This window comes from Lepidochelys kempii, chromosome 1 (genome assembly GCF_965140265.1).
Source record: "Lepidochelys kempii isolate rLepKem1 chromosome 1, rLepKem1.hap2, whole genome shotgun sequence".
Classification (NCBI taxonomy): Eukaryota; Metazoa; Chordata; order Testudines; family Cheloniidae; genus Lepidochelys; species Lepidochelys kempii.
This window is the reverse complement of record NC_133256.1, coordinates 322,984,465-322,996,761: the sequence shown is the minus strand read 5'-3', so window position 1 is coordinate 322,996,761 and position 12,297 is coordinate 322,984,465. Positions and strand designations below refer to the sequence as shown.

Here is a 12,297-nt window from a genome sequence, read left to right as displayed (position 1 = left end):
ACTTAAGGGAAGAAAACACTTATAGGCTAGAATGTTTCTTTATGACCCAACCCTGTATTAGGGGCAGTGCAAGGCTGCAGCATCCTGGGACATGTGTGGAAGGCTGCACTTCTTCCTGGTGTACAAGGCCATGACCATTATATCTTTCCCTTCCTTTTTGAGGCAATTACAGGGGCGCAGAGAGGAGGCAGTCCCTGGCCCTTACAGGTGTCTGCTGCCCTTATACTCCCAATCTGTACCCCATATACCTGCATAAAGGACAGGGATGATCTGGTTTTAAGCTTGGTCCTTAAAGAAATGAATTAAGTAAACCCGTATCCTGAGAGGAGTGTGTAAATTGCTCAGTTGTAGAATTAAAGGAGGGCAAGTACTAGTCACTGGTATTGAACAAGGGTATGCAATGCAAAGGGCAAGTAAACAGGAAAGTGAATAGTGACTTGCTAGCATGAAGGTCTACAGTATAAAATAGTATCTCATCCCTACTTTGATCAAAATCTAGTTACTATGTGTCACCTTGTTGCTCTGTTGTCTCATGTTGATTACTGACTGTCCTAACAAGTTGCTCTTCGTCAGCCCTGTCCATTAGATATTGCTGTGCATGTGACTGATGTGAGACTACTAACTTTTGTATGTTTCTCTCTTTGCCCTCAGGAAAGAGTGATTAACCATGCAGCTGGCAGCCATGGGGTATCAGGGATATTCATGAAATATGACATCAGTTCACTTATGGTGACAGTAACAGAAGAACACATGCCCTTTTGGCAGTTCTTAGTAAGACTCTGTGGTATTATTGGTGGAATTTTCTCAACTACAGGTAACCATCAATGCATTCCTTCTTGTGACCTACCAGGTAGATAGAATTATGCAACTAAAGGCCATAAATCCAGCGTCCACCCTCGTTACGCTACTCGTTTTGTGAGTTCATGCAATAAGCTATTAGGTATCTATTCACAACTAGTGAGTGGGTTATTGGTTTGTGCATGAAATGCTATGAATTTCTAATACTGTGTATAGAACATCCCCAGTACACTATGGTGGACTTGCCATTTCTTTTCTTTTCTAATTAAAACCATAGTTTGTTCATTACTGGAAGTTCGTGGATATACACTACAAACTGGTGTGACCTCTAATATTCTGTCTGACTCTATACTGTAGTTGGGGCCTAATTCTGCTAACCTTGTCCAAAACTTACTGAGGTAAAACTCCCATTAAAGTCATCATGAGGTTTTTTCCTTGGTAAGTCTTGAATGGACCATAGGATTTGGCCCCTGAGAGAAACAGCTAGCTTTACCTGAAGAGGCATCTCAATTCACTGATTACCCAGAGCCAAAATGAATCATAAAAAGAATCAGGTTCCTCTGTGCCTAAGAATTATTAATACCTTTGCTTTTAACTTGACGAAAGTATCTTCCTATTCTGTACTAAAACTGCTGAAACAGAGACGATTTTAACCTGTGAACATTAGCTGTCTTGTTGAGTGGATGCTTTTTGCCTCACAAAACAGATTTGTCTACGCTGACAGCATTTAATGATGAATTAGCATAACCCGGGCAAAAGCCATTGTATTCTTCTAATTTTATCCATTATCAAAACACTTCAGAGCACTTCATTTGTCTAGAGGAAGGGTCGTACAATGTACTCCGTGTTCCAATGAGAAAATGAATCGTTCACTGAAGTATAGGTTCCTCTAATTTTGAAATTAAAGAAATTAAAAAAAACCATAATCATCAGCCAAATTACATAGGTAATTAATAATGGCTTCGGTGGTCTCTGATCCCCTTTAGTCTTTGAGCTTGTAACCATGCTTGATACCTAGCAGTTGTTTGGTTTTCCCCATCTGCACAATGGCCATTGGCACATCCTTCCTGTTACCTGAAACCACTTTTTTCCCTCCTCTGTGACCTTGTTCCCAGGCAGGCAGTTACTTTTTCCCTGCCTTGCTCGAGTGACGTTTCTGGATTTATCAACAAGCATCTGGCCCAACAAACGGTCTCTGAAACCAATTCCATTTACCTCATGTGAAAGAATAGTTTATTGGCACTTCTAAAGAAATAGAGGGAAAAGCTTAGCATAAAATGTGCCTAGAACAATGCTACAGAAAGCCTCACTAGACTGGCATTGCTGTTTGGTTCTGGATTGCTTCCTGTGGCAAAAAATTCCTTTTAACTCTTATTACCACTGCTAATGGTACAAGGTTTACAGGTACCAAAAGAACCCATGTTATTTCATTGAATAACTTCATTAGCTCTGTAAGCCCTTCAGAGATCACAGCTCTGACTCAAAGGATCAGAGTTGTGCCCCTTGCACTAGTGGTGGCTGGTTTGGAGTCAGATTTGGGATTTTTGGTTATTCAGAGCATATCTCCAATTCATTTGAGGGGCAGCACGTGTGTAGCACATGACCAATGACACGGACATGACCTTTGTGAAATTCATATAGGCTTCTGTCCATTGTAAAAACAGCTTTCAGCTTCTTGTGGGAAGCTGAGTTTTCCTGTCAAGTTTTTTTCAAGTGGGTGGTGTAATAAACTGGTCAGTCTGAATCACAGCTTTTGGTTTTTGTTTCCCCCAAGCCAATGAATAAATAGTAATGCGAATCTCCTTGTTGATTAACTTAATTCCCTGATGCTTTTCTGACACAAAATTTGTTTTATGGAGGGGTCACATTTGCATGGAAAAAAATGAGTGGTTTCCATTTCAAAATAGAAATCTTTGTTAAGAAAATGAAAAATATTTTAAAATGTTTTTTTTTTTTCAGTGCATGCATTGTGGTCAATTGTACTAAAACGGAGTTTAAGTTTAAACTTGATGTGGTGCTGTTATTGCAGAAGCCTCTTTTTACACAGTCCTCATTTTATTCCTTTTAAAAAATCAAACCCTGTTTGATATTACAGGCATTTTACATGGCATTGGAAGATTCCTAGTGGAAATTATCTGCTGTCGTTTCAAACTGGGCTTACACAAACCTACACCTGTAAGAATATTTTCTTTTCTTATAATAGGAATTAAGGAAATAGAACAACTATATACTAGCAAAGTAAAAGATTTTAAAAGATAGCTAGCTGTAATGAAAGAATACAATTGTATGACCTAATCCTGTTCCAATTGAAATCCATGGTAAAACTTCGCTTGATTTCATTAGGAGCATGTTCAGAAGTTTTTAAAAATTGTTTGAACAGCATGGGTCCTTAGCCAGATTTGTAATAAGAGGACAGTGATGTTCCCTGGAAAATCTACTACATAAGTGGGGAAAAAACCACACACGTCTATGGATTTAAGGATCCAGAAAAGCAGAGAATGGAGGACATGCGTATTTAAAAAAAGCAAAATGCAACAGATGAAGTTCTTGAACAAGATATTAATAATGTTTTCGTTTTGTTAGGTCCTACTTCCGGATGGCCATATAAACAACCACTTACCTCTAATTACAGACAACAGTATGCATTAGCATCTCCTTGGGAAACTTTTTTTTCTTTCTTTCTGCCTGATACAGAAGACAATTTTTATAATAAAGAAAACATTGTGCAATATGTTGACACAGTGCTGATGGGAAGCAAAAATCAAGCCTTTTCAAAAAACAGTCTGTGTAATTTGTCTCTTTTAAGTGCACATGGAATCGAAGGAGGCCAGGAAGCCCTGTGAAGCCAACCTCTTCTTGAGCTAGCAGAAGCATTACTGAAGAGAGACAATATTTGCAATGAAACTGAGTGTCTTTGCAAAAACTGCCATCAGCGCTGAAGTGTCAGTGTAGTGATCTGGATTCCAGGCCTGCGAAGTCAGGCAAACACCTACGAAAGCTAACACACATGCAGAATGCAGAGAGATCCCCATGCAGTGTTGAGCTTGCAGTGCAGCAAGCAAGGGTGGCTGTGATAATTGTAGTTTAAGAAGCCAGGATTTGCTGCTAGGTTTTCAGAAATGAGACATGAGTTTTTTTTATTTTTATTTTTTAAATGAGTAGGTAGAGGAGGCTTGGATACTATGCTTATGGAGGTGGGGGGAACTATTGAAAACCCTGAAATAGAAGCTGGCTCAGGGACTAAGACCGAGCCACAGCACTTTCAGCAGTCACTGCCATTCTCCAGTAGCACTATTACCTATCTACAAGAGGAAAAAGTGCTGCAGAGCAGGGAATATGGCATTTCTCTGTGTCTCTTCTTACAGCCGCTTTTTGCCAACAATCCGATTCTCTCCGAGTTTGAGCCAAGGAATCAGGAATAGGAAGTCACTGTTGAAAAGGTGTTTGACCGGACTCATATCTGTTTTCCTATCCCAGGGCTAAACACAGTCTCCAGAAAGTAGGAAACCACCTCTCTGCTATGGCTTAGAAAAGAAATGAATGTCTTGTGATTAGGTGGGCCACAACACTGCTTTTCAAGAATAGACATGTCCTCTACCTGCTGCTGGAACATAAGCTTTGGCAAATAAAAAACAGGAGAGTAAGAGGAGGGAGAAGAGATTGAAGGACAAATGGCTAAGAACAGCAAAGCAATTTATTACTAAATACTGCAGAAGCAAGTAAACTGTCAGCCAGTGAGTCTGCTGGACCACCCCGGGTATAGTAAAGACAATCACCAAGGAACAGGTGATGGCAGAGAATTTGAATAAATTTCTCTGCAGTATAAGTGATGAGGAAGAGTTTAAATTTACACGTCATGAAAGTTTCGGGGGGGGGGGAGGAGGGATGGTGGTTGTTGTTTTTTAAGTAAATGGAGCATCCTGAGCTTTATGCTGGAATACATTAGTGGAGTTGGTGGCGTTAAGAAACTAAAGAACTAAGTACTGTAGCTGAACTACTGACCAAAACATGTCATTAAGAAACCCAACTATTCCACCAGAGAGTACACAGTGTATAGGCTGATTTGCATCACCCTGATTTTTGTAGAGGTAATGCCTCTCTAAATTGTGAGAATTATGCAGAAGAGCATTAAATAAAAAGTGGGAAGGGAAGAACCTGTCCATAATTTGTTTGGATGATTGAAAAAGTCCCAAGTTTAAGGAAACTAGGTCATCTGAGGACAGAGGTAAAGTTTTTTCATAGATTTAAACTGACTGAGATGGGAAACAAAGGTCTTGGCTACCTTCAGCACGGAAACCATACATAGTGACTGCATTAAGGGGCATGGTGCTTCACGTGTCCTTGCAACCTTGTAGTGTATCCACACAGTTTTGCCGTTCTTGATGGAACCAGTCTAGTGCATTCACATGGGTCTTGTATTGCAACTGTGGTACTAGTGCATTCCATCATATAGTGCCCAGCACCTTTGCTAAGAGCAGGGGCTTTTGGGGTAACTTCCAGATATGAGGCACTGCATTGTGAGATGGAGTTAGAGGCAGTTGTACCATTGTAGCTGCCATGCTTGTTGCTACATGTCCATACTGGGGTGAAGCCATTATAGTCTGCGCCAGCTCATCTGGATCTGAGCTGAAGGCTTTGTTCCCAGTGTTACAGCTAACTAGCATTGCAACCACACCTTGGACAGCTATTCTGTGTGGATGCGAGAAGGCACACAAGGGTTGCAAGCATAAGCCATCTTATTACAAGGAATAGTGAACAATAGTGAACAATAGTGAACTTCCCAGTGAACAATATGAATGCTAGCATTGTTCAGTATTATTCTGGAAGGTAGGTGAGACAGGAAACTAGTGAAGTTGCATCTTAAATGTAACTTCTCTTGAATTAGCCAAGTTTAGGGAAGATTGTGACCAAAGAAACATATAAAATGCGTATTTGGGCAGTGTGATGGTTGGTGACAGTCACTATAAACAAGTGTAAGGAAACATCCATAGGAGGGAATATTTAAACCATTCAGAGAGTCCTTCATTATGAATTTGTTACTTCTTTGTAAGTTCTTCAGCTCCAACTTCCTTCAAGCCAGCGTCTTCAGCTGCTGCCACTCTAGCAGATTATTCTCCCTCCTGCTTCTGCTTGCACTGGTTCTGATGACCAACGTTTTTGTTTGTCTCTGCTGAATGCTCTCCAGATTGTCCACATTGTTCATAGTGTAGTGCCCAAATACTGGAAACGGTACTGCAGTTGACGCCTCACCAGTGCCAAGTACAGCAGGACAATTACCTCTTGTATCTTACATATTATACGCCTGTTAATACACCCCAGAACATAAGCCTTTTCTGCAGTTGCATCACATTGTTGACTCATACTCAGTTTGACACCCACTATAACCCCCAGATCCTATTCAACTGCCTGCTGAGTTATTTCTCACTTTGCATTTGTGCATTTGATTTTTCCTTCCTAAGTGTAGAACTTTGCACTTGTCTTTATTTAAATTCATTTTATTCATTTCAGACCAATTCTCCAGTTAGTTGTAATGCCATGTAAAACATTCAAGTATCATCGTGTCCAAATTAAACCCACCTCCCAAGTGCTAGAAACCTCCGACAAACACTGGACATATACTCCAAATATCTGAAAGCCCTCAGAATGGCTGGTTTTCAGGTGCCCACCACCTAGAAACTGCATTGTGTTCTAAGAGGTCAGAAGACAGAATAGTTGAGAAACTGTTATAACAGCATTCTAGAAATTGTGTGTGTGTTGTTCAAAAGTATGTTAACTCTTGCAGACCATAGAAGAAATAAAGGGCAGTAAAAACGACATTAAGTGGGCAAAGCTTGCATCAGAAGAATGATGAGGGTGGAGAAAAATTAGCAGCCACATTTTCCAAAGTAGCCAAATTGAAAGCTCAAAGGGACAACTTGGGTTTGACTTTTCAGCAGTGCTAAGCACCTGCAAATCCCCTGACTTAACTAGTTAGGCTATGTCTGCTCTACAGCTTATGTCGGTATAATTTATGTTGCTTAGGGGAGTGAATAAACCACCCCTCTGAGCAATGTAAGTGCTGGTGTGGACTGTGCTCTGTCCGTGGGAGTTTCTCCCCTCGACCTTGCTGCTACTGCTGCTCGCGGGAGCTAGAGTCGTTAAGCCAATGGGAGAGCACTCTCCTGTCACCTTAGAGCACCTACATTGTAGCTTGCAGCTGCACCACTGTAAGCTCTCTAGTGTCACTGGAGCCTCAGTGCTGAACAGCCACAGCTCCAACAGAAACTGGACACGAGGTTGAGTTTCCAGAAAGAAAGGCACCCCAAACCAAAACTTCCTGAAAATGCTGGTTAGGGCTATTAAATGTGGGAAGGCAAAGAGTAAGATGCAATAATGTAGATCTATATTTACTTGTATACTATTATATTTATAGCTGTATATAAGTACAATGAAGACCGTTGGGAGACTGTTCATATCGTGTATCATAATACAAGAACTAAAGGGCACTTAAAGGCAAGACATTTTAACTGGATTAATGGAAGATCGTTATGTAAGGTATACTTAAGTTGAACTCTTTTCAAGGCACTAGGAAGAATAAAAAAGAGGGACACATGAATACAATCTGCAGTTATGTTAGCTGCAATAATTTTTGGGTGGGGGAAACTAATCATGAGCTGGGTAAGGAACAAATTTCTATTTCTTTCCCCTCCATGCCCTCGAACAAACTGTGATATAATATAACGTATGTTTCTGACTGTTAAGTTATTAGATCCCCTTCCTCATCTGCCATAGGTAGCTGCCAAAGGCAGGATGAGAGTCTAGATGGAAAAATGATCTGACCAGGTATGACATCTACCATATTTCTTAAAGAAAATACAGATGATGTGTCTGTGGGAGAAATGTCAGAATTAGGATGACCATACCCACGATCAAAGACAGGCGTGAGTCTCGACATTCAGGCCCCGAGCATCCTCCCAATATTTTAGTGCTTGTTTCCTTTTAAGGTTGTTGGGATGCTCGAGCTTTGCTTTTAGATGTGTTGTGCTTCTTTTTTGACTTTCATTAAGATTACTTTATAACTTATTTGCACTTGCAGCCTCCTTGCCTTGAAAAGCTTAATCTGTCCCACCTCTTGGCTTCTAGTGCCATACCACATAAGCAATACCATGTACCAGCTACCCTTTCTGAGCCCCTCCTGGCTGTGGCTTTTTTCACTTCCTTATTGTTCAGCCTGGTGACTGGTTGCCCTTGTTGCAGCTAAATCGATACTGAGTCTCACTACTGCTACTACTTTGCTTTCTTCCTTTGCCTCTGTGGCTTCAAATACAGGGTTGGACTCAGAGGAGGCAAAGTGAAGGGAATAAGTTGGGTGCATGGATAAGAGAGAGAGAAATTCTGCTTAAGACTCTTTTCTAGAGGAAACATTAGAGGGGCATTTACTGCAGTAGATTTAAGAAAATCATCATCTTGTGTAGAGGGCACTGGTGTGAAAATCATCCAAGCGAAACTGCCTAATTTGTGAGTTTAGATGAGGGTACTTGGGTAGCCCTTTGTGATGTTCGCGCTCGCTCTCCGAGTATGTATGTGTATATATGTGTAATGGTGTGTGAAGCCTATCCAGGTGGAACTGCTTCTGCAGATGTGCTCAGTCACAACTGTGAGGCACTTCAGTCTCAAAAGGTAATGTTCTCTCTTTGCTGTATCCCAGTGCAGGATTCTCTTTGGATTTTCAGGCACTACCTTGACCATCTGACTCAAAACCACCAACACATCTCTACCTGGCTGTTAATTGTCTTTCTATCTGTTACAGCTGTTTCTGTGGTATAAACTCAGCTGTGATCCTCTCTGTATACTACACCAGCTCTGGAGGGGTAATAGTTGCACTGGAGGACAGGACCAAACTCTCAAGTGTCCTGAAGCGGGGCTGAAAGCAAAGAGGAAAGCTTTGGGACTTACAACATATAAGGCTTTACGTTTCTGTGTTTTGTTTTTTTTTAAGAGGAAAGAGTCAGTGCAAGTACAAAGCAAGGGGATGTAAAATTGAGCTGTCACAACCATGGCATTTAAGTTCCTTCTTAATAATTTTTTAATGCAACCAAGCACTGTAGTTGTTTCTTAGAACAGTGGTTCTCAAATTTTTGTACTGGTGACCCCTTTCACATAGCAAGCCTCTGAGTGTGGCACCCCCCCCCCCCAAATAAATTAAAAACACTTTTTAATATATTTAACACCATTGTAAATGTTGGAGGCAAAGCGGGGTTTGGGGTGGAGGCTGACAGCTTGCAACCCCCCATGTAATAACCTTGCAACCCCCTGAGGGGTCCCGACCCTCAGTTTGAGAACCCCTGTCTTAAAAGATGTGAGATCAAAATCATTTGATTGGGAGGGAAAGTGTCCAGGGAAAGGTTTGTCTCTGCCTTAAAGTACTCCACAGTGTGAAAATATTTGAGAACAACTGTACTATGTGCACCTAGTCTTGCCTTGGTAGTTTATTCCATATGTTAATTTTTTATGTAATGACCTTTCCATCAAAATTCATTTAGTGCTGGCTCCTGTATTGGGGCCCTGGGAGTAGTTTGGTATTTTGACAAAACATCCTTGCACATCTGTATTCTACACCCCCCACCCACCCTTAAAAACACTTTGTGCATTTTGAAGGAACTCCACTTGCCCCACAAGAAGTCTAGCATTATGGCACTTGGCCTTTAGCTTCAGCAGGGGTCAGTGGGGCTCCTGAGTTAGTCAATGATGCCATTTTGTTCAGCAGGACTGGTTAGTTGCTCCTTCTCTTTTCAACCCTGTGGATCAGTGCTCTGTGTGCATAGAATTCCCAGCTCCTGTTGGCCAAGGCGGCAGATTATTCTCTTTCAGTGAGGTCTTTTCTCATTCCTGTCAGGTGGTGTGTCTAATCTTAAATTCTTTGAGATGACTACAGTGAGTGGTCTTTGCTGTTTGAATACAAGAATCTGCTCTGTGGACAGCAATGGCTGGCAACGGAAGAATTGTTTTCTTAACCAAGGAGGGAGCTAACCCACAGCTTTGGCTCTGTGTACACCTTGTCTTTTTCACTGGCACCATTTCATTCCAGACTCAACACCTGAGGAGCATGTTAAGGATTGTGAGTAGGGTAGACCAGTGGTTCTCAACCTTTCCATTCTACTGTACCCCTTTCAGAAGTCTGTCGTGTGTACTCCAAGTTTCACCTCACTTAAAAACTACTTGCTTACAAAATCAGACATAAAAATACAGAAGTGTCACCACACACTGTTCCAGAAAAATTGTTTATTTCTCATTTTTACCATATAATTATAAAATAAATCAATTGGAATATAAATATCATACTTACATTTTAGTGTATGATATCTGGAGCAGTATAAACAAGTCATTGTCCGTGTGAAATTTTAGTTTGTACTGACTTCACTAATGCTTTTTACGTAGCCTGTTGTACAACTAGGCAAATATCTCTAGATGAGTTGATGTACTCCCTGGAAGACCTCTGCGTAGCCCCAGGGGCATGTGTACCTCTGGTTGAGAACCACTGGTGTGGAGGGTCACAGTAGGTTGACGTAAAGGGTAATTATGTAACACATTTGTCAAACCTACTTGCACAGCAGCTCCAACACACAACCAATGCACCTCTGTGCTGAGAGTGCTGGCCAGTGCTCTGCAAGGCTGGGGGAATGGAACGTCTTTCCAGGTGCCCGAATGTAAGTCTCAGGGTAAATGAAAATGTAATTGTACCTGCCTTATGCCTTGCCTGTCCAGGGTTGAAAGCCTGCCAGGCGGGGTTATTTTATAGTGCAGCCACATCACTACTCTGTTATTTTTTGTATGTTATATAATGTATGAGGCAGTTTGAGATAGAGGAAGAAACTCCAGAAGTCTTATTCTCTGTTTGCTCATTGGAATGACTGTGATCTCTTTTCAGAGTAGCAGCCGTGTTAGTCTGTATCCGCAAAAAGAAAAGGAGGACTTGTGGCACCTTAGAGACTAACCAATTTATCTGAGCACGAGCTTTCGTGATCGACAGCTCACTGCATCGGATGCATGTAGCTCACAAAAGCTTATGCTCAAATAAATTGGTTAGTCGCTAAGGTGCCACAAGTACTCCTTTTCTTTCTGTGATCTCTGTTGCTGGGAAGAGGTAGGGCTGAAATTCCCCACAGAGCTTCCGGCAGGTGGGGTTTATATACTGGAATTAAATTGGTGGGGAGGGGTGGTTTTTTGTGGGGTTTTTTTGTTTGTTTTTTTTCCCTTCAGCAGCCTTTTTGGGATCTTTGTTTGAGAGTCTGAAACAGTGCAAATGGGTTAAGGCCCAAACTTTGTTTTCACATTTTTATTGATGGACCCTTTTTGTGAATAAGAGGGATTTTTTTTCCCCATTCCATTATCCCCACCTTGTACTCACGCATTCTCAGTAACCAGTTGAGTGATGTTTTGTACGATGACACTGTGCAGCATATTGCTGCATTTCCCAGGACACCGACAACCTAATATTTGACTATTTTATGTGTTTATCAGAAAATTGCAAGCCACATGCTTCATTACAGCCTTCTCGTTGACCTCCCACAGCAGGAAGAGAAGGATTGTGAGGAGAGAAGGAAAGTAGCCTAGTCTAAACCACAGTATGAGCATCGCTCTGATGATGCGCTCAATGATTTGGGACAAGTAACTCCCCCTCTCTGCCTCAGTTTCCCCATCTGTACAATGGGGACAATGATACTGACCTACCTCACAGGGCTGTTGTGAGCATTGATTAGATGTTTGTAAAGCACTAGGAGAATGGAAGCACTACAAATGCTGTGGAATTGTTAGATTTTGCTGAAAATGTGTGTGGCCAAGTATTTGTGTTCCCTTGTTCTCGGACACCTGGGCAGACTCTGTTGCGGAGCTGCCATTTGCCTGGTGCTAGATGGGACTGGCAGTTACTGTCAACTTAATTTTCACAGATTTTTTTTTTTCAAAGCTGCAAATGCAAAGGAAATGTACAATGACCATTCCCAGTTCCACGGTATTATCAGTATTATACACAAACAGTGCTCTGTGGAAATGTGCCCTTTTATCACACTTTCCAAAAACAGAAGCTGATGATATTTCTGTACCAGGATTTTAAGTCCCTCTCCTTGGGTATTTCTGGCTAGAGTAACCTAGCAAGAAAACTGTGTTTTTGAAGTCATCACTTGTATTGTAACAACATTTTTAGGGTGTCAGTCCAGGAAATAAAAGATTTGCAGGTGTGACAATGTGTAAACAGTATTTATTTATTTCTAGACTATGAAATAAACTCTGGTCAGAAATGGAGCTATTTGACTGGCTGTCAGCACTGTCAAACTCCTTCTGTAGATAAATTGCAAGGACTACACAAGTCTAACTGGTTTTAATTTGTTGGCTGAGCAAAATGGGGCCCTACACTTGACTTGATGGCAATTCAGTTTGTTTGTGTCTGTCTAATGCGATAACTGCTAACACTGAATCCAAAAAGAAAAGGAGTACTTGTGGCACCTTAGAGGCTAACCAATT

The 12,297-nt window shown here is 41.3% G+C and overlaps 1 protein-coding gene across 5 annotated transcripts in view; it reads left to right on the top strand.

Moving 5' to 3' along the window:
• The window catches only part of ERGIC2 (ERGIC and golgi 2), a 45,984-nt gene extending 35,167 nt beyond the window's left edge, over window positions 1-10,817 (top strand). For 3 of the 5 annotated variants that reach the window (XM_073328436.1, XM_073328435.1, XM_073328434.1), the window contains 3 exons: window positions 652-814; window positions 2,894-2,973; window positions 8,588-10,817. In XM_073328436.1, the coding sequence (XP_073184537.1) occupies window positions 652-814; window positions 2,894-2,973; window positions 8,588-8,815 (471 nt within the window). In that variant the 3' untranslated portion in view covers window positions 8,816-10,817. Of the gene's footprint in view, window positions 1-651; window positions 815-2,893; window positions 2,974-3,381; window positions 4,439-7,210; window positions 8,567-8,587 lie in introns of those variants that run through there. The other 2 variants (XM_073328437.1, XM_073328438.1) reach the window with 2 other exon arrangements.
• Window positions 10,818-12,297: the final 1,480 nt, after the last annotated feature.